This window comes from Pararge aegeria, chromosome 9 (assembly GCF_905163445.1).
Source record: "Pararge aegeria chromosome 9, ilParAegt1.1, whole genome shotgun sequence".
Taxonomy (NCBI): Eukaryota; Metazoa; Arthropoda; class Insecta; order Lepidoptera; family Nymphalidae; genus Pararge; species Pararge aegeria.
The window spans coordinates 2,474,924-2,498,866 of NC_053188.1; the positions used below are offsets into that span (position 1 = coordinate 2,474,924).

At 37.4% G+C, this 23,943-nt stretch overlaps 1 protein-coding gene across 2 annotated transcripts in view; it reads left to right on the forward strand.

Moving 5' to 3' along the window:
• LOC120626185 (protein GDAP2 homolog) overlaps nt 1-23,256 on the forward strand; it is a 135,002-nt gene extending 111,746 nt beyond the window's left edge. For both annotated transcript variants that reach the window (XM_039893558.1, XM_039893557.1), the window contains exons 8-12: nt 12,608-12,761; nt 16,845-16,984; nt 20,358-20,412; nt 21,142-21,285; nt 22,132-23,256. In XM_039893558.1, coding sequence (XP_039749492.1) covers nt 12,608-12,761; nt 16,845-16,984; nt 20,358-20,412; nt 21,142-21,285; nt 22,132-22,176 — 538 coding nt within the window. In that variant the 3' untranslated portion in view covers nt 22,177-23,256. The remainder of the gene's footprint in view (nt 1-12,607; nt 12,762-16,844; nt 16,985-20,357; nt 20,413-21,141; nt 21,286-22,131) is intronic.
• Nucleotides 23,257-23,943: the final 687 nt, after the last annotated feature.

Sequence of the window (23,943 nt, forward strand, 5' to 3'; positions counted from 1 at the left end):
AGGCCTACTTGAAATGAATGAATTTTGAATTTAAATAAACCAATGTATTTTGATCGGATTTCTCGATGCAAGAGTCACTACTTGACGTTTTAAAAGTACTTATATTAAGGCCTACTAGAAATAAATGAATTTTGAATTTGAATAAACCAATGTATTTCGATCGGATTTCCCGATGCAATGTCGATATGACCTGCGGCAGTTAGCCCAGCCGGCACGTTAATTGTTTTGTCGCTGTCAACTCGCGAAATGATGTCAATTTTAACATCAGCGTGGCAGCGTGCAATTATCGCTAAATATATTTAATTTAACATAAACGGTTCGTAGTTAATAACAATGGCGTGTATAGCATGCAGATGATTGCGCGTTGGAAAATCCTCCCTATAGAAAAAATAATTAAAAAACTTTTTTACGTGAAACATCTATAGGCGAGGGTAAAGGTGATTGTTGGCGTGGCGATACATGCCGCGGCGACGCATCGCCACGCTATATGTTGGAATTACAGTCAAACCTGGGTAAGTGAGAACTGGATAAGTGAGAAAACTCTATAAGTGAGAGTAATCGCCAGGACCCGTGATTTTAAGCTCCCAAAACCTCTATTAGCGAGAAACAGAAACCTTTGTAAGAGAGAGTCGTTTTTCCCTCACGGACCTCCGTAAGTGAGACTGCTACTTATCTATACCTCTATAAGCGACAGTCGAGCAAGCAATATTCGACAAAATTTATGAGTTAGAGAAAAACATTCAAAATACAAAAACAGAAACCCAAACGAAATTCACGGATTTTTTTTAAATGTAAATAAGTTCTAAATAAAATAAAATTACATAGTGCATGAATATGTCTTGTTATTGCTGCGTACCTCTATAAGAGAGAAACGCTACCCAAGTACCTAGCGAGAAACTCGGGTTAGTGAGAAACCTCTATAAGCAAGAATGAGATTGTGGTCCCTTGAACTCTCGCTTATCCAGGTTTGACTGTATATGTACTATACGTCGCTGAGTTGACGCCATTTCAAATAAATTATTAAATTTAATTTTTATTTATTATTTTAATTTGTTTTATAAACAGTCCATTATTTTATGGAACAAATTTGTAATGCTTTATCTTTTCAGTACGCTATATGTGATTCCTGTCGTAATGTTCTTTTATGCATATAACTTGTATAAAACGGTTTCAATGTTTCACATCTGCCAGGCGTCCCGTGACGGATTACACATTTTTTAAAGTTGTTTAACAAAGTCTGTTTTTTTTTTGAAAATATTTTTTTTTTGGTAGTTTTGCTATTAAACTTCAGGATTCGCCCTTCGAGATTACACTTATTTACTCTAATGTGGGTAATTCATACACGTTATGTGTGGTGGCCATCGCGCACGTATTTTTCATTAATTTTTGAGTTTTTAGTGGGTTTCTCAGAGGAAATCATGGAAAAAAGGAAACACTACTAAGTTATAATAGCCAAATTTCAACTGCTCATAACCTATTAGAAGATATTGCTTTTCCAGGGGCCGCAGTGTTACTGGTTTACCGATTCCTCAAATCGTTTCCACACGTCATCGTACTGGAACGCTAAGTCGCTTGGAAGTTGGAACGTCGTTAACTAGCCACTTACGAAACTTCCCACCAGACAAGATCAGTGTATTCGGAAATCTCAGTCACAAAACCACATCGCTCACACCGAGGTCGCCAAGTGGTCCTTGTACCTATGTGATATAGCTTTTAAATTGGCTATACTTATAATGCGTCTAAATTGACAAAGCTATGTAATCCACTAAGCAAAGCTATATTCCTAAGTGGTTGATTGGATTACTTATCAGTGATACTGTATCATTAATGGTCAATGAATGGTGCAGAATTTAGTACATACAGATACATTCAGAGAGCATTTTAGTTAAGTTTAGGAGATCGTCTCTTAAAAAGTTCAAACTTTGTATTAAACGTAAGCTTATAGAGAAGTCCTATTATAGTATAAAGGATACGTAATCGATAAAAAAGCTTGGGTGTGAATTATTGCTCTAACCAGGTTGCTCTTCTAATAACTTTAAAAGACAATGTGAAATGGTGATAGAAAAAAAAACCACCCGGCTAAGTTTGTTGTGGGCTTCTTCTTAGACCAGGACGCGTTTGGAACCCTCGTAGCTTTAGTTTTAAGTTTACGAATGTGGTTATCGCCATCATCTCACTACCTTGTAATTCTTATGTACGCATCAAAAGTGCCACCTATTGGCCTATTTGAATAAAGATATTTTTGACTTTGACTTTGACTTTATTTTAATGATTTAAATCTGATATTAGAAGACATAACGAAGCTTTTGTCACACCTGCATGCTAGCATGGAGACAGAAGTTTTATCCCCGTTTATATACACTAACGAGGGATTAAATTTAAGTCCATCTGTCAAAACGTAGCAACAGGAAAAAGGAGAAGATTTTCCTCTTTTATTATTCATTATCGACGGCCGATTGGCGCAGTGGGCAGCGACCCTACTTTCTGAGTCCAAGGCCTTGTGTTCGATTCCCACAACTGGACAATATTTGTGTGATGAACATTAATGTTTTTCAGTGTCTGGGTGTTTATCTATATATTATAAGTATTTATGCATATTATTCATAAAAAAATATTCATCAGTTATTTGTTATGGATACTATAACACAAGCTACGCTTACTTTGGGACTAGATGGCGATGTGTGTATTGTCTTAGTATATTTATTATTATCTTCATTTATTCAACCCAATGCAGGCCTGCCAAAGGGCACGGGTCCACGCTGGCCCAGTGCGAACTGGTGGACTCCTAAAAACTTAGGGAACATTCTGGAGTACTCTCAGGCATGCAGGTTTTCTCGCCTCGTTTACCTTAACCCTTGAAGCAAGAGATATTTTAATTGCTTAAATACATTGCGCATATAACTAGAAAAGTTTGAGGTGCGCGCTGAGATTGAAGTCGAAGTCCTACCCACCCATCGCTCACGCTGAACAGGGAATACAGAGAAACCTACCTACCTATTTTATTTAGCCTTAGACCTAGTATTTTTTTTAAACTCCTTTTTATTTTTGTGCAGACATTGCCTTCTAACATGGTGGTCGGAAATATTTCATAACAATTTTCTATCAATTACCCTATTTTATTTGTGTTTGTGCGTGTGTGAGACCCGGAATTAGAACCCTGGACCCCGAGATCTGCAATCGACAATGCTCATCACTAGGCCAACAAGGCAGTTCAGTCGATGCATTAGAGCCGGGATTAGAATTCTATATAAATTTTAAGTGGATACTTCAAACATAATATAAAACGCGACAAAGCTTTTAATCTTTCTTTTAATTGATGGATCGTATCGAGTGGGTTACAGGCGTTTATTATAACATGTTATTAACGTAATCAACGCAGCACGAGTCTGGATGGGTGTCGACTGTCGGCGCCTATTAGTCGCTATCTAGATTCTACCCCTTTTGTTATCAAACGTAAATTCATAATAAATAGTTACGCAGTGTTTGTTCCGATGAATCTTTATCTTTACATGGTATAAAACAAATAGTTTCTGCTGTTTGTACGCTTAGCTCTTTTTAACTTCGCAATGGATTTTAATGCAGTTTTCAGCAATAATAGTACGATTTCTGTACATGCATATTATAGTAGAGAAAAGCCTAAAATTCAAAGATTTGAAATGTTTTGTCGTAAACAACATATTAGTGCTTGTTTACTTTTCAACACTGGCTAAACCTTAGGAGATAGGTTTTTTTTATTCCACTACAAGACTGTAATCTCACCTGGTAGTAAATTATGATGCAGTCTAAGATGGTAGCGGGCTAACCTGTTAGGGAGTATGGTAGTCATACCCCTAATCGGTTTCTACGCGACATCGCACCGGAACACTCGCTTAGCGGCACGTCTTCGTCGGTAGGGTGGTAACTGGCCACGGCCAAAGCCTCCCACCAGACATATCAAATTAATGTACCTACTACGAAATGGTATCTCCTAAAAAATCGATAAAAAGTCCGGGATAATATTATCTCGGTGATTCTTAGTTCGCGTGTGTGTCTCACATAATACCTGTCCTGCCCAAAAGGTAGCGATAAAGCTTTTCCACTACGCCAAAAAAAAAACTTTTTTTTCTCTGTGGTTTGGCGGGTGTGACGTCATGCATGCCATCATGGGAATGCCTTAAAAGTCATAGCCGCCATGGAGTCGCCTCCCACCCGCTAAGCTACAGGCGCCCCCATTAAAACCTGGAGTGTCGATTAGCTATCCATTTTCAATTCGATTCGGTGAAGTTGATAAGTGGAACCTACGGAGTTAATTTCGCTTCATTTAGAGTGATATGATAATGATTTATTAGTTATCTGATGGCCTCTTTGATGTTTTAGTTAGTTAATTGACTTAAATGCCCATAACTTGGAAACTTTAGAGGTGTGTCCTGGGATTTAAACTCGAGCCCCCCCCACTGGGCTATCACCGCTTATATCTATAATTAATATAATTTTAATTATGCGTTGTAACTAGTATGGTAAGGAGCTCTCATTGCGGGTTTATATGATGATGAGCGTTTATAGCCCAGTGGGTAAGCCTTCGACTTCACTTTCGGAGGCGGCCAGTTCGAATCCCAGCACGCACCTCTAACTTTTCTAAGTTATGTGCGTTTTAAGCAATTAAAATATCACTTGCTTCAACGGTGAAGGAAAACTTCGTGAGGAAACCTGCATACCTAAGAGTTCTCCATAACGTTCACAAAGATGTGTGAAGTACTCGTACAACGGACGGTTCAAAGTACGGAGAGAGGCCCAGGAAAAGAAAAGAAAGAAGAAATGTGTTTGAACCACCAATCCACGCTGGGCCTGCGTGGTGCACTACGACCCTAACCCCTTCTCATTGTGAAGGGAAAACCGTGCCCTGTAGTGGCCTGGTAATTGGTGGCTATGATGATGATGATAATGATGACGATAATAATAGATATTTTTGTTTTTAAAAAATAACATATATATAAACAACAGTCAGATGTCAGAACATACATATAAATACAAGTCAGATGTCAGATAGTTGTGTACATTAAAATGTTCATTCACTCATTATTTTTCCATTATCCATAAGCCCAAGATACGACCGTATGAATATTAAACAGAACAAAGCTGTACAGTAGTGACGCGCGGGGGTGAATGAGTGGCGCCTGGCGTGGCGCCAGAAGCACGGGCGTGGCCCGCAAACACGCACGCCCGTAAACACTGATGCGTATGGTCCAGTGACGCTCCTGGAATGTTGATTCCGAGGCTAAGCTGCGACGTAATTTTTTCGGGTAAATACGACGTAAACGTATGGGTACAATGCTACCATCTTCTTCTGTTCCTGGTCTTGTTTTGCCGGAACCGTCCGTTGTATGCAGTGGCCTGCATAGAGGGTATGCACAGGGTATGCAGATGATATAAATCGAAACCATACATATAAATGGAAACCTGGACGGCCTGCTAAGCTTCTGGAGAGCTCCAGCGGCATTGTAGGAGTTATAAATACTTAAGGGTAGAATTTTTATAACTTCTACAATGCCTATCCTTAGGTTTTTTATAACTAGTACTGGAGACTCTTTTCATTTTGTATTATCTGTCCGCTTAGTGCATTCCCCGTGCATAGCCTGTATGCACGCCACTGGTTGTACGTATAGCCGATGTGGCTCTCCAGAAGCATAGCAGGCCGCCCAGGTTTCCGAATGCTTCTAGGAGCGAACCTGAGTAGGTGAAGAAGGAAGGTGTTTATGCGAAAGCAGCAATCGCGATTGATTTGCTGTCATTTTATAGAGAGTTCTTATCTGTCTCCGAAACTCTTCATCGGAACTTTATGTCATTTAAATGACATAAAAATCTGAAACCCGTTTCGAGCAAAAGCCTAATGCTGCAAACCTATACAACGTGCAAAATGAAAACTAACTACAGGCTTTAGAGGTATATAGGAGACCGAAAACCTAATCGTTTTAGAGTAAACTGTTGCTATAGTTTTTAGTAAAAGAAATCAGATACAGCCCTAACATCACATGCAAAAGTAAAATCAAGTGACTTCTATCACTTTATTAGGCACACGTCGCGTAGCTTAGGTACTATGCTCGTATCTGTCCTTTATCTTGAATAGGGTTGTCATAAGTGAACACTTAGAATGTTTTGAATTAGTTTGTATGGAAAAATAAATATGCTTCTTTGGATTTAATATATTTACAGGGTAATTCCTTCTCAAATATACTTATGCACCCGTCAACAGTATTTCGTAATTTGTTTACACGTTGTAAGTATATGACTTTGTGATGCACGAAAATACACAAGAAAATTGATAACGTCCTCCTGTTTGAAGTCTTTTAAAAACAGCAGATTTCGACAGGCTTTTGTTAACATTTTTCAAAACTCTGTTCGGTTTTTTTTATAAACTGACAGTCAAAGTCATTTTTTACTATAAAACGTACCTACAACAAGACAACCAGTAAATATACCTACTACCAGTGGCGTGCACTTCATACATGCACAAAAGCACTGCATACCCAAATTATTTTATTGTATTGAAGGGGAATTTTTCCATTTTATGCCATCTACCTGCTTTATGCATACCCTCGTCGCAAACCCTGTGCACGCCACTGCCTACTACTTATGGGAAAAAAGATAATCATAATAATTCTGACTCACCAATAAATCGAAGAGCAATCAACTTCGGCATCCATGTTCCCAACCAACTCATACTTTATGCATGTGCAATCGTACGCATAACTACAAATCATGGTTTCTGACGTCACATGAACCGTGACCTGACGCGCTATTTATTTCGGGTGCCGCCCGAAATAGCCCATCGGAATTACTTTTCGTGGCGATCGAAACTAATGGTTCTCCAAGCCCACATTATGTGGATTTGTGACGTACAACTCTCGATCTCATTTTATCATCACGTTCGTTTTTACGCACTTCATTTGAATATCATATTATTATCATGTTATTCGGAGTCCTTTACAGTAAAAGCGGCACTATTTGTCACTATAAACATGTTAATGTTATGTTTATATGTATGTGTATTTATACATATATATTAATATATGTTGTATTTATATATATTATTACATTTATTATTTTATTTAATTATTTTTATAGAATTGCGATTTCCCGTCTCTCATTCCCTTATTCCATTAGTTAAGGTAGTCTGGAAGAGATCACTTTTAGTGATAAGGCCGCCTTTTGCATATAATTTATGTTAATGTAAGTGTTCCTGTGTGTGTTTCCTTTATTATGCAATAAAGTTGTTTAAATAAAATAAATAAATAATACCTACTTTGCGGCAGTGACGATAGCCTAGGTTAGAGCTTTGGCCTCCCTTTCGGAGAGACCGAATTCGATCCCCGGAGTTATATACGTTTTAATTCAATCAATGAAGATCATCACTTGTTTTAACGGTGAAGGAATAACATCTCATCATCTGAGAGGCCTCCATGAATTTCTCAAAGGTGCGTGAAATCTACAACTCGCACAGCACGGCTACCATCGGTAGGAGACAATTATCTCCCCGGGGAAAGGATACAAATTTATCAGCTTTATCAACTCTTAGAGCATTGGCGCACAAGTGTAAATAATATCCAAATAATATACTTATGTGTTATAATAAACGGGGGTAAACTTCTCCTATTCCATGTCCCCGTGTGCCACCTGCGCCCGTGTGACACGTCAATTATATGCGTTGTCATATCATATAATCGGGGGACATAATTTTTGTCTCCTACCTGTGCTAGCCCTGCAGCGCCAGCGTGGTTGAGTACGGCCTAAACGTTTCGCATTCTGAGAAGAGAGTCAAAGTCAAAAATATCTTTATTCAAGTAGGCCCATAGGTGGCACTTTTGATGCGTACATAAGAATTACAAGGTAGTGAGATGATGGCGATAACCACATTCGTAAACTTAAAACTAAAGCTACGAGGGTTCCAAACGCGTCCTGGTCTAAGAAGAAGCCCACAACAAAAATGTTTTTTGGCTATCACCATTTCACGTTGTCTATTAAAATTATTAGAAGAGCAACCTGGTTAGAGCAATAATTTACACCCAAGCTTTTTTATCGATTGCGTAGTCCTTTATACTATAAGCTTACGTTTAATACAAACTTTGAAATTTTTAAGAGACATCTCCAAGATGTCAATTGCTAGTTTATTGTAGAGTTGTATGCAATTTCCTTTAAAGACATGTGCCCTATAGTAGGCCAGTCATGGTTTGATGATGATAAAGATAAGGTTTTCTTTACTCAAATAGAGCTTCGACACCTAATCGGTTTCTACGCTACATCGTATCGGTACGCTAAATCGCTTAGCGGCACATCTTTGTAGGTTGGTAACGGCCGAAGCCGCCTGCCAGACACTAACTAAATAACTAGTACGAAATATACGCATACTATATTTCTTATTTAAGTTCGAACTTCACCCGTCGAAATGCTATTTTAATAAATAACTCTACGCTGCGAAACAACATTCAATCAATTTCATCATCATAAAAACTATTTCGAAAATAACATTGACCTATATCCCGACGCCCAACTATGAGCGCATATATTCGCGGTGGCGTAAATAAAGTTGAAGCTTCATGGAAGGAATATTTATGACTAGTAATCTGATTCCGAGCGGTTCCATTGATTCCCGCCCTTGACCCGGCTGCTGCGCCCCTTTACATTGATATACAAGATAAATATCTACCCTCTCATCGGGGGCCAACTGACGGGGTAACCTCTTGGAATTATGAGTCTGAAGTTTCGCTGTTGTAGAAGTTTATTCCACAGACCAACAAATCTTTTCGCTATATATTTGTAAATTTAACTTGAAATAATTAATCTACACCAGGGTTTCCCAAACTGGGCGCCGCGGCTCCCTGGCGCATAGTAGAAAGTCAAAGTCAAATAATTCTCTATTCAAATAGGCACATAGATGGCACTTTTGATGCCTACATTACATTACATGTAAAATATGACATACAAATGATTTGATGGCGATAACTAATTTCGTCAACTTAAAACTAAAGCTACGAGGGTTCCAAACGCGCACTGGTCTAAGAAGAAGCCCACAACAAACGTAACCGGTTGTTTTTTTTTGTTATCACCATTTCACATTGTCATTTAAAACAATTAAAGGAGCAACCTGGTTAGAGCAATAATTTACGCCCAAGCAATTTTTATCGTTGACGTAGTCCTTAATACTATAGTAAGACTTTTTCATAAGCTTAAGTTTATTACAAAATTTGAACTTTTGCAGAGACATCTCCAAGATATAGACTGGTAGTTTATTGTAAAATTGTATAAAATTTCCTTTAAATGAATTACTTATTTTATGCAGTCTACTATACCTATTGCGCTGCAAGTTCTTCTAGAGCACAGTAGCGCTAATAATTAGATATTATTTAATTCGTAAAAAGCTTTCAAGAAACAGTTAAAATTATATTTGATTCAATGTTCATGAATTTAGTTGGTGGGTATTTTGATATAAATACCTACAGGAGCATTTCGATGGGTACACTTCAAACAATTTCGATTAAAGTCGTACCGAGCCGAGGTCCGAGGCCCTCAGTTAGATGTCCCCATTCCATTGATGTCGTCGAGCCCTGGGGCTCCACTCATGGCGAGCTTTATGCCTCGCCCCATAAACCCTAACCATGAAGACGCCTTGCTCTTTTCTGCGACAAATCTTATCTTTTCGTACTAGGTATGTAATTAACGCGATGGTACTTAAACTGTGCTAATTTGGGCATTGTCACCAGATTTAAAGCCTAGCTCATTTTAGAGGACAATGCACAAGGTCACACGAGAACCTACAAGTCATTACAACGTAATGCATTAAACGTTTTCAAATCATACTGCACGAGAATAGTGCTGTTATCCTAATATAAATGAGAGCTATATTCGCGTGTGTATAAAGTGCTCCCATCCGGTATCTAGTGTGTGTTTATGATTATATAGTCATAAAACACGACACTGAACAAATAGTCATTAAATCGGTTTTACGACGCACAGATTCGGTATGCAAATATCAAACAATTCGGTGTTCATGACTCTTTCTATTTAACACATCATAAAGATCTTTAAGCTATCTTTAATTCATCAAAGTCAAAGTCAAAGAAAACAAAGGTCTTTATTCAAGTAAGCCCGTAGCTATGGCACTTATAATGCGTGCATTACACGAAAAATGTGTACCTGGTAGTGAGTTGAGGGCGGTAACCGTATTCGTAAACTTAAAACTAAAGCTACTAGGGCTAAGAAGGTCACAAAAAACTTAGCCGGATGTTCTTTTTTGTTATCACCATCTCACATGATGAAGATTTCGTAGTTATTATTTTACTACTAAGTTTACTCAAAATTCAAAATTCAAAATTATTTATTTCAAGTAGGCCTAATTAATAAGCACTTTTAAAACGTCAAGTCTCAACTCAAAAAACATTGAAGCTTGTTGGACTACACGTTGCTAGTTTCTTGATCTGGATTTCTTACTAATTTATGACGCGGACCTAAAATTATAAAAAAAAAAGCCTACACCGCTAGCCTGGGTAAGAGATATCCTCCACTGGGAAAGGAAAACATTTTCATCTTCTCCCCTGTTGCCATGCTTTGCAGGTGGAAAAGTTAATTTTATCTTTCGTCAGTTGATATAGTTGACGAATTACATATCAAATATCTATTAGTGGGAGACAAAAGCTAGCTAGCTGGGCTGCGCTGCATCAAAATAGTTTGGCACACCTGGTAGCTTCAAATCTGAAAGCATATAAATTCAATAGCAAATAAATGCGCCTGAAGTCAAATACAGTCTTTCTCTCTCTCTCTCTCTGCTGTATAACTTACAGGAGTACAGGGTTATATCTCGAGGAGTTTGATACATCGTACCACTGCTGGACATAGATCTTTTGTAGGAGGCTCCAAATACCATAGTCTTGAGCCGCTTGGGTCCTGCGCCTATTTGCAACTCATTTGATAACATCTGTGAAGTTCACCGCTAAGCCAGATAAAATAAAGAAAACGTAAATGTGACGCAACAGAACAACAGCGAATAATATCCCAAACACATCAAACAAACAGATTTTTAAGCGTCCAGAAATATGCATGGGTTAGAATAAAACATGCGATTGTAAAACGAACAATCGATATGTTGGTTAACTTAAGAATTCAATTCAGCCACATGATTCAGATAAAGATGGCTTGTTTTCTTAATTACGCATACGAATGCTAATCACACCCAAGTGATTTTCCTACGTGTAGCTTTATTATTTTACATTAAATATATCTATCTTCATCGCCATCTAGCCCAAAAGTAAGCGTAGCTCGAGTTATGGTTACAGAGATGACAGATGCTATCAACCAAAAACTGATAAACCCTAATGTTCGTCAAACATGCATTTTACATTATGAAATATTATGAAAATGAAGCTTAATTTGATATACACCGCGAAAAGCTCGAGAATTTGAATGGTGTAATTTATAATTTCTTAAATCCTTATACTCCACACCAAACAGATCTTCGGCAATGTTCCCTGTACGCACGTTTCGCTCCGAAACCGGAGCATCCTCAGGAGGTGTTGACTTTACAATGAATAATTGTTAAGTTATGAGGATTTGCGGAAATCCATGATATATTTTCATAATATATCATGGATTTCCGAAAAGTAATGCCTGCTACTATGCAATATGCATTTTCCAGTTGTGGGAATCGAACACACAGCCTTGGACTGCGCCAATCGTTCGTCAAGTTTGTGCATCACAACTTGATTCTCTCAAATAACATCGAGCAGTATACTAGTGATTGGATTGATCAGTCAATCAAATAGCACGAAATGTTATTTATACACGTTTGCGCAACGCTAATGCGTGGATCACCTTCCGGCATCCGTATTTCCTGTCTCGTGTAGCAGTGAGTACCTACTTCGAGGCAAAAGTGACTCTGCATATTCTAGAAAAGCGTGCTCAACCACCACACCGTTGCGGTCTATCAGGCATTATTGTAGTCAGCCTTACATCTAGCCTTTAGCCATAAGATTTGAGATTTCCTTCATTTTATATCATCTGCAAACCCTGTGCATACCCTCTACGTACGTCACTGGAATTACGTACTAAATATAGCTCCATCGAAAACAGTTAAATATAGCAAAAGCTGATATGTTATGTTACCTGATATGTTATGTAGCTTACTACACAATAAACTACCGTTAGATCTCATTAAGACAAATAATTTTAATATATTTAAAAATAAATTGAAAGAGCATCTTCTGAATCAATGTTATTATGATTTAAATGAATATTTAGGTTAATTTTAAAAATTATATAACATTAAGAAGAATACTCAACTTGACTAAACATTTTGGTATTGGCTGACATTTGAGGACATTAATATTATGGTATTAAGTTTAGTTATAACTTTGGGAACCAAATTGTATTTGAAATTCATTGCGTTATCATCGTAATGTAATAATTATTAGTTTAACTATTATTATTAGTTTTAAAATAATGTTAATGATTTTTGCACGCCAATTTTGGCTTAACATGAAGATCATGAATTACGCATAACATCTATTTTTTTTGTACCATGTTCAAGCAAAATTTAATAAATAAATATAAAATTAAATTATGGACGTTGTTTTGTCAACAGATACGAGCGTCTCCTCAGACGCGCTCGCAGCGAAGACTTGAGCGAAGTGTCGGGCATCGGCTGCCTGTACCAGAGCGGAGTAGACCGCCTCGGGAGACCTGTGGTGGTGTTCATCGGCAAGTGGTTCCCAATATCCGACATCGACTTGGATAAGGTGAGTTTTATTAATAAACCTCTCGAGTCCTAAAGGCTCTAAAACACTCTCGCCCAAACGTCTTGTACCTGTTAAATTTTGCACGCCACGTATAGACACTACTAAATTTTGACGTTCGCTTTAACCATTATACGACTGACGATACGACGATACTACGATATGACGGCCGCTTTGCGCAGTGGGCAGCGACCCTGCTTTCTGAGTCCAAGGCCGTGGGTTCGATTCCCACAACTGGACAATATTTGTGTGATGAACATGAATATTTTCAGTGTCTGGGTGTTTATCTATAAGTATTTATGTATATTATTCGTCAGATTTCTTTTTCGTATATTATTCATTCAGATTCATCGATGTGTGTATTGTCGTAGTATATATATATATACATACATATATATATATGTATATATATACGTCAAATATATATATATATATTTGACGTGACAACGTCTTATAATTCGATGGAGCCGGCTGCACTCACGAAAAAACATGACGTATGCGGCGTAACCTCGCTCTGAGGCGTTCCATTCAAGGCTTGAAGTGCAAGCGAGAGCGCGGAACGAGCGACAAAGAGGCACAGTCGGCCTCCGCGTTCGACATCTGTCTCTCTCCTACTTGAGTGAGCGATGCGTCCGGGTGGACAGCTTCTATACAATAATACATTTACATGTTTTCGGCAAGGATAAAGTGTAGTGAAAAGTGAATGTGGTGTCAATTGTTTATAGCAACGATAACATCTATCAAACAAATAAAATTAAAATTTTCTTTTGAAAAATGCAACCATTCCATCAGTATTTTCTTACGACGTTGTCACGTTCAACTATCGTCAGTAAGCCGACTTTACAGACAACCAATTTTTTTTATTATATACTTTTTAATCTGACTAAGTTTTTTTTTTTTGAAATCAATTAATTTGGCGTATGTAACACACCTACTATGTAACATTGCATGTCTAATTACTGGCAATACACTGTACCCTAAACCGATGTGTATTGACGTGTATCTAGGAATAAATGATTATTATTAGTCTCCGACGCTATTAGAACGCTAAAACGAGCTTCTCAAGTCATATTTTACCCTTCAAGTTACGGACTTGACCCAACGCTGCTTATCCTTTGCAATCTATTGATTTAAACTGCCGCAAAAAGTGGGGCAATTTGCTGACCTGATATTGTCCAGAAGGCGCGGCTTTACAATGTGATAGTATCATAGTACTGACCCCGTTTCATCAGGGAATGCTTTTCGAAACATTGACGTTCTAGATAATAGTGATACTAATGACTCAACGAGTTCATATAACTCGTTTGCAAGCAGATTTTTTAATTCCATCTACAAGTAAGCGCTTGACTGCAATCTCACCTAGTGGTAAGTGATGATGTAGTCTAAGATGGCAGCGGGCTAACTGGAAGGCCGAATCGCTTAGTAGGGTGGTAACTTTTGTGTGGTGGTTTTTGACACCCTGGCGCAACGCTGATACCATACCGACAAAGACTCGACACTAAGCGATTTAGTGTTCCGGTGCGATGTCGGTGAACCAATTATGGGTATGACTACCATACACCCTAACAGGTTAGCCCGCTACCATCATAGACTGCATCATCACGCACCACCAGGTGAGATTGCAGTCAAGGGCTAATTTGTAGAAGAGTAAAGGAAAAACCTGGTGGTCAGTGATGATGCAATCTAAGGTGGTATAGGCAAACCTGTTAGGGAGTTTGGTCGTAACCTTAATCGGTTTCTACGCGACATCGCACCGTAACTAGCCACGGTGAATGACCCGTCAAACCGGACCAGACGAAATTCAGAAATTATAAATTGACAATATGGACAATTGCCAATTTAACTCCGGACCGCCACTTATAAGACCGCAGGGTTCACCACTGAGTATAGTAACCGCTAGTGTATCCCAAGATGCTCTCTGCTTCTTCTTCTTCTTCTGTTCCTGGGCCTTTTCCGCACTTGGTTGGTCTGGGACCGTCCGTTGTACGTATGGCCACTGATGCGGCTCCCCGCTGGATCACTCCAGCCAGCCGAGCTCGCTCCAAAAGCTTAGCAGGCCGCCCAGGTCGCTGAGTGCTTCGTGGAGTGTTGCTGAGGAGCCAAGGTGTGCTGCGCGTTGTTCTGCTACTCCGTTGCATTGGAGCATTACGTGTATCGGTGTTTCCTCCATCTCCATGCATGCTCTGCAGAGAGGGCTGTCAGTTATACCTAAAATGGAAAGGTGTTTGTTTAGTGGGCAGTGCCCTGTTATCATACCTACAACTGTCCTTAGTTTAGATCGATTCAGTTGCAGTAATTTTGTTGTTAGTCGTGGGTTGAGAACTGGTACGGCCTCCTTCGTGTGTTTGCACTCTTTTGTTTTAGACCATAGCACCGAGTGTGATGCTTGCGTCTGTTTGTGGAGCCATGTTTTGTATTCAGTGAAGGGTATGGGTATAATGGGTTCTGGTCCAGCTACCCTTAGTGATGCTGCCTGCCGCGCTAATTCGTCGGCTGCGTCGTTTCCTCTGTTTCCGTTGTGACCTCGTATCCATTTTAGGGTTACTCTGTTAAGATGCTCTCATCTACAGAGTGAATCTGTACAAGGCGCGAGTAACACCTAGTTTGGCCATCGCGGGCGACACCGTAATACAATTACGCGTAATCCATTACCTAACGCGATCACCCGCACACATGCATGGTTACTCGACCACTTGGCGATACATTGCGTGCTATTAACCGTCCTTTAAAATGGAGGAGGTTATCAATAGGTCTTCAATTATTTTGTTTTCTTTTTACGATTATGGGTTAGGTTTTAATATAACTGCCATACAGGGAGTATGCTACAACAGGTTACCCCGATACAGTCAAGAGCTAACTTGAAATGGGAATGAATGAATGATTGAATGAATACACTTTTATTGTAAACCACATTAACATACAGATGAATTGTAAATAAAAAATTAATGCAAAGAAAAAAACTTGTATAGAATTAAATAAGTATAAAATTTGGAAACAAGCGGCCCAGGACCGTGGATTTTGGAACTCTCTACAAAAGACCTATGTCCAGCTGTGGACTTCAATCGGTTGAAGTCGTGATGATGATGATGATAAAATTTGGCGGCCTTATCGCTATATAGCGAATAATAAAAATATAAATTTAAAAATCTCCGAAACAATATAATGAAATTAGTATTTATTTATTCTCTTTATTTGCACACCTCTCAGAAAAACGAGTAAAAAAAAGAACAAACACATAAAGAATGAAGCAGGATACAAAAGGCGGCCTTATCGCTAAGTAGCGATCTCTGCCAGGCAACCTTAGGATTAGGAAAACTAAAAAGAAAAACAAATAGGTGGGGTACACTGTTTAGAAGATACATACGAATATCTACATACTAATACATAAACCAGACTAAACAAATACAACAATACTATTGATAAATATAAAAAATAAATAGACTAATACATATTTTAACATACCATAAATACTTAAATATGAGTTTGAGTATCTAGTCTAAAAGCTAAAGTGATCTCTCCCAGATAACCTTTGGCGAAATTAGTTGTAATAAGGCATGAATTGGTGCGGCAGTGATATATTTTTTTAGGGTACGCAGTGCTTCAACGCTTGTATGGAGAGCACGCCACTGAGTAGTAGCACTGAGAACACTGTCCGTTCTTTGTTATATTCCCTTAGTTGCCTCGTACGACACCGACACGCGGTTAGACGAGGGGTGTTGACAACTGAACGAATTTATAATTAAAATCGTCAATTTTTAATTATTTATTTGGAACAATAAACTTTCACATTTGTTGTAGAAATATAATCTAAAATAAACTAATTGTTTTATAAATATAACCTAAAATAAACTATTTAAAACTAAATAAAATCTAAAACGTCCTCGAAACCATCGCAGCGAGGCACAGTTCCTAAGATGCTGGCAGCATTGCTCCTTTGGATGGCCAAACTAATTCGTTACCAAGAGCTCCGAAAGAATTCCGCTCTCGAAGCTCTTTTCAAAGAATTATCGAAAAGGGTTATCGAGTCTACCGGTGATCCTAAAACGTCAATTTGTTGAAAATTGAACCGATCGTTTTCCTTCCCAGGCGCTGTTATATCTGATCAAACTGCTGGACCCGATCGTGCGCGGCGACTACGTGATCGCGTACTTCCACACGCTCGCCGCTTCCAACAACCACCCGCCCTTCTCCTGGCTGAAGGAGGTGTACACCGTGCTGCCTTACAAGTAACTTTGCTGTTTATCTCTTTACATAAGTAGCCTTCTTGCATTTCTGTTCTGACAAAAGTCTGAGCTCAAGATTCGAGCTTTAAAACAATGCAAACAAGATCGCTTATTATGAAAATTAGCTTAATTTGCTATACTCCGCGAAAAGTAGGTGAATCTGTATGGTGTATTTAAAATTGTCGACAATTATTCATTGTAAAGTCAACATCTCCCGAGGATGCCTCGGTTTCGGAGTGGAACGTGCGTAGAGGGTACATGGTCGGAGATCTGTTTAGTGTGGAGTATAAAAATTGAAAAAATTATAAATTACACCATACTGATTCTCCTGCTGTTCGCGTAGTATAACAAATTAAGCTTAATTTTCATAATAAGCGATCTTATTCATGGAATCCCGCAAAGCAACGCATGCTTCTTTCCAATATCTAATACCTAAGATCCCCCAATGGAACCGGTGATAGCGCATCGGGTAGGAGCTCGACCTCACTTTTGAGGGGGCAAGTTGGAATCCCAGCACGCAACTCAAACTTTTCTAAGTTATGTGCGTTTTAAGTGGAAGTAGTAGAAGAAGATGAAGAAACACTTTATTGCACGTATAATATAAAGAAAAAGGAACAGTAAGTAGTTTACAGTAAAACAATGTAGACATGCAAAGGTGGCCTTATTGCTGCAAGCAATCCCTTACAGGCAACCTTTGTAAACAGGAATTACAGCAAGCAAACGGGATAATGCCCAAGAGCGTTATAATATATACCACGTCTTAGATAAATCTTACAAGTAAGGTAATTGTACCAAAAATGACGCGATTCGAAATTGTCATTTACACATAATTTATCTACAAGTTGCTAAAAGAATGATCTTACAAATAACTCATATACGGGTATGACGGTAGATCCGTGACTCGCGTTTGTTTTCAATGAATATTTGCCTCTACTCATAATAAACGTAATGCAACATATTAACGCATATTAAATATATTCCGCTCGGAGCACTGAGTCATATTCCTAAATTAACATATGATTAATGAAATACGTTACTAAACATTCCTCGATAATACAGCAGCAAAAATATAGTATAATTTGGTACCTTTTTTTCTTTTTGTTGACGTGGGGGAAAAGCTTTATGGCTACATCTGTCCTTTTGGGCAGGACATGAAAGACTCGTTACCATGGCATGTCCCTCTCGTTGGCGTCCTAAAGCTGTCTAGAGAAGTATACGGTTATAACGTTTACCCTCGTTGTATACTTTTCAGACGTCTACCAACCGAGTGCTAGATCTACCAGAGTAAAATATAACAAAGGATAAGACTGTACAAATTTTCACATTTGATAATGGCGCCTTATAGCGGCCATATTAAATATTTTTTTTATAACATTTACGGCCAGTGTCATTTTGCATGATATAATGAGTCTAGCGATCCGAATCTGTAGTGCGATTGTGTACAATTTTCCTGATTATGGATATTGATGAATCGCTTATTTATACAACTGGGCATTATTACCAATACCATTGTATCAAAATGTCCACTCAATGAAACTCTTAAAATGACTGAAAACTAAGATGATGCAATTCCACCAAGGTGCTGGAATGACGATTCCGCAAAGGGGGCGTCCATAAATTACGTGAGGTGTTTTTTTTAATTTTCTGTCCCTCCCTTACCCCCTGGTGATATGTCGTGAGATTTTATTCAACCTCCTCTCCCATCCCCCAATCTCACGTGAGATTTTTCAAAATGTGGGTTTCTTACGTAAACGCGTTGTATTGTTATTGTAAAAAGAAAAAAACATATGGATCAGTAGATGTGTAACGTCGAAGTATGAATGAAATTATTTTCTCATGAACGAATTAGTGAATGATCTTAATCGTATTAGGATCGCATTTAAAATTAACTCTTAAGCATGTACAATCTAGATTAAATGGACCAAAATAGTATAATTTTTTATTTATTTAAATCAGAAAAAAAATTGCGTGATATTTGCCGAGACCCCCCTCTCTCCAATGTAAGATTAGATGAGATTTGACTCGACCACCTCCCCGCCTTAAAAATCTCACGTATTTTATGAACACCCCCAAAGGTAAACGCATTGTTGGTCGGCCTCCAATGAGGTGGACAGAAGACAACAAACGAGTCGCTGGGAGCCGCTGGAAACAAGCGGCCCAGGACCAGATAGGACAGATTTTGGAACTCTCTACAAAATACCACGTCCAGCAGTGGACTTCAATCGGTTGAAGTGATGATGATGATGATGATGGCCCTCCACTGGTCGTCTTCATCATCATCATCACCATCATCATCATCATCATCACATCAACCCATTATCGGCCCGGGTACACGGGTCTCCTCCCACATTGAGGAGTTAAGGCCATAGTCCATCACGCTGGCCCAGTACGGATTGGTGGACTCCACAAACATCTACAACACAGTCTACAACTACATAATCAACTTTACAATTGAGTCAACTGTCAACTGTCAACAGCAAAACTTGTGCTCTGAGATTTTAATAATTTTTTTTAGTCTTATTTAAACTGAAGTGTGATCTTTTCCTGTTTAAATCTAGTTTAACATATCCTGCACCTTGGTAAATGTTATCCAGTGATAGTTCTCAAGAATTATAGTGTAAAACTCAAATCAAAGTGTTAGAATAACAACCCAGTGAACAAACGGTTTTCAACATACCCTCATCTGATTTATTATTTTCCTTCACCGTTGAAGCTGATCACCTTTGTATTTAGTAATACAATTGAGTTCTTAATGCATCTTTATGCTCCAGACCCAATTGAAATTTGACAAATTAAATTTAACTTTTAACAATTGACACTAAGCTTAATTTGCTTTAACGTGACAACCATGAGAATCTGCACTTATGTCCACTGTATATTATGGAACATACGTTTGAAGCCATTCAATTGACCCACTGTTCAGGTACTAAAAAGCTTTGTCCTCACCTAGATACATAAATAAACTCATTCAAAAACAGTGATAACGCCCCGCGCACCTCTCGCTTAACACCCGCGGAATATATATATATAGATATATATATATATAATAACCTAACCTAACAAACTTTTCCTATTTTCTCCATTCTATGGTAAATGCTAAGAACATTAGAGGTAAAATAATTACTGTCAACTGCAAAATGGTACGAAGTAACTGACCCTGTTCGAGAAACACTATTATTTAAGTGGAGTTATTTTTGACGCTTCAATATTAGTCGTACACACGGTTTATGTTATTAATTTTGTGCTAAAACATAGGCATTTTTGTAATTATAAACGTTCCGAAAATAAGTCCAGACAAAACCTTTTTGTTGTATACTTTAGCTTAATCTGGCTTAGCATGTTACGTTTTTTTAATATTTAATTATTTTCGTTTCAGATATAAGAAAAATCTTAAAGCATTCTACATTGTTCACCCAACGTTTTGGACTAAAGTAAGTATTTTAAAAAACTATCAATCTAAAATTATTACAAAAAGGAATTAGTTGAGTCATCATCAGCAGATTTAAGGTCACCCTGGAAACAAGCTTAATTTAATAGGAGAGAGAAAATGGCCTAAATTTCACCATGCTACTCATATTTTTCTTCATAGATAAACAAAACCTCACAGCAAGCTCAGGAAAATACAATATGGAGACATCCAGATGATGACTAGTATTTTAATACGTTGTGTATTTATTCTAAAGGTTATATAACCATATATAACCAGTATTTTTGTACATTGTAAATTTGTTCTCCAGATGTCGACTAGTATTTTAATACATTGTGATTTGTTCTCCAGATGATGACTGGTATTTTAATACATTGTGTATTTGTTCTCCAGGTGACGACTAGTATTTTAATACATTGTGAATTTTTTCTAAAGGTTATAACCAGTACTTTTGTACATTGTAAATTTGTTCTCCAGATGATGACTGGTATTTTAATACATTGTAAATTTGTTCTTCGTATGATGACTAGTACTTCAATACATTGTGAATTTGTTCTTCGTATGATGACTAGTATTTCAATACATTGTAAATTTGTTCTTCGTATGATGACTAGTACTTCAATACATTGTGAATTTGTTCTTCGTATGATGACTAGTATTTGTATAAATTGTGATTTTTTTCTTCGTATGTTGACTATTATTTTAATACATTGTGTATCTATCTGTTCTTCAGATGATGACCTGGTGGTTCACCACGTTCATGGCGCCCGCGATCAAGGCCAAGGTGCACACGCTTCCCGGCGTTGAATACCTCTACTCTGTGATGGCGCGAGACCAGCTGGAGGTGCCGGCCTTCGTCACGGAGTACGACATGACGGTAAGGGGTCACCACGTAAACAACATTACGGCAAAGTTGGTTCCAAAAATTTTGTTATTTAAGTTATTGTAAACCAAACCCGTAAGTTACACCAGCCGTCACCTGACATCATTATACTGGCATCATGGAGAACTCTATGAGGAATTATGTTTTACAAAATTTGTATTATATGACCGTATTCACAACACGTGGAGGACGCCTGTACCCGTAAGGGGTTCTCATCCACACATTACAAATAACACAATAAATGAAATATAATAATAATAATAATAATATCAATAATAAGTTATAATAATAATAAAATCAAATGAACAAAGTAATAAGAAAATACTACGACAAAAACATATCCTAAACATAACTGTGACAATATAAAGATATTAAGTAAAAAAAATTAAAAAAAATATATTGTCAAGAAAACATGAAACTTATGCTGAGTAAATGCACGGTAATAAAAAATTAACTCTGTTCAAGAAGACTTATCTGTATATTTTGTATAAAAATACAATTTAAAATCAATGTAAATTTTATATATTTGTGATGAGAATTAAATGACTTTTTTATTTATTATTCACAACACGTATGTCAGTTGTCATATACCCTCCACTTCCGACGGGAGAGGCGACGCGACGATGGGAATTGGTCCCAACAAAAAATATTACATGTGCCTAACTCTCAAAATAGCAACATTTTTGGAAGCAATTGTATGTTTTCTTATATGAACGTTAAATAATAGTTCCACTGCGGCACTAAACTCTCCAAACTCTCGGGTTTGCCAAAAATCACCACACTGGGCAGGCGTAGTGTGACGTCGAAGTTTTGTTCTAACGTATTTTATTTATCTTCCAGATAAACGGTCTACATTACTTCCAACCAGATACCAACAGTACGTAGGACGCCCCGCGCCGCGCCGCCATCTTTAACTCTTTCCTCTATGATTATTTTATACAATAAGATATAGGATCTATATCCGATAGTATTTTAAGTTTCCGTGATTATTTGTATCGAAGTGTGGCCGTCGTTTTTAGCGTAGATTTCCCATTATCGCTCTAATCCAATTCAAATAGAGTTGTAAATAAAACGCGCAATGAAAAACAAAACGGGATGAACGAATTTTATATTTTGCAATTTTTTTTTAACTCTATTTGAATATGTACAGGGGCGATATTTTATAACCCGTGGGAAAATGTAGGTAAGCGAGCATGCAAGCGATGTTTTTGTCTGCGTTGACCCTTACACGCGAGTAACGTTTAAAAAGCTTTACTTATGATGTTTTAATAATATAAAAAGTTATGTGGTAAAATACATTAGAAAACACCTAAAATAAAAAGGTATTTTCTCTTTGTTTTTAACAATTTGAAATGCAGGCATTACACTTAAAAAGCTATGTAAAGATTGTTTATATTATAAGACAGTTGAGAAAAAATACACTTATAACGCTTACTTTTTAGTGTAAAGTGTGTTCAAAAATAGATTTAACACCCTATTTACAATAAACAGTAACGCAGAAATTGTTCACTTTGTAAGAAAGATTTGAAAGATTTTATAGGAACTGTATTGCCGTTTCCTAGTTAACTAAATCGGTGCAGAACCTATAATTGTAGCTATTAACTTCATTCATCTATATCACAGTTTAATAAAAATAATTTCAAGTTAAAGAAGTAGTTTTTGGAATGGTGGAAGAAATGATAATAAGGTCATCAAACCGATTTGATACTATCACACGAAGTTTTGGAGACCTATTTATATGCGGTTTCAATAAAAAATGTGTTCAAAGATAATACTGCAATTCAAAATTAATTGATTTTCAAGTAGGCCTATAATAATGCATAGACTCCACCAATTTATAAACTTTATCTAAGCACACATATTAGAATCCTCAAAACTATATTGAATTATAAACTTTGATTCTAAGATATAAATAAATAAATAAATATACTGCGACAATACACACATCGCCATGTAGGCCCAAAGGAAGCGTAGCTTGTATTATGGGCGCTAAGATGACTTATGAATAATTATTTTTAATGAATAATATACATAAAAACATAAACACCCAGACACTAAAAAACATTCCTGTTCATCTCATAAACATTTTCCATTTGTGGCAATCGAACCCACGGCCTTGGGCTCAGAAAGCTAGGTCGCTGCCCACTGCGCCAATCCATAGATTATAGCGCCCAATCTGCAGCGGATTTTTGTAATATATTTTGTGAGTCTCACATTAAGATATGACATTATAAACCGTTCTTGGATTCACGTTACGGATTTTAATATTTGAGTGTAGATAACAAACTCTCTATTTGTTATAATTTCCTGGATGACCTCAATCAGTCAATTTCTGATTTTTCCAATTTCAAAGTTTATATCTAATGCACTTATGCAACATAGCGAGACGCTATGCTCTGAATGTATCTATGTGTTCAAATAAGATATAGCGTAAGACACATAGCTCAATATTAAAAACTAGATTTTGAAAGTTCTCGCGTGCTTTATACCCTGTCGCATGGTGTAGTATTTGTTATTTGGCGGCGTATTCAGCCACTGTTAGATTAGTATATTATAGTTATTATATTGAAATCCATGATATTATGAAAATTAAGCTTAATTTCCTATGCTCAGCGAAAAGCAGAAGTTTTTTTTTTTTGTTAACAATTATTC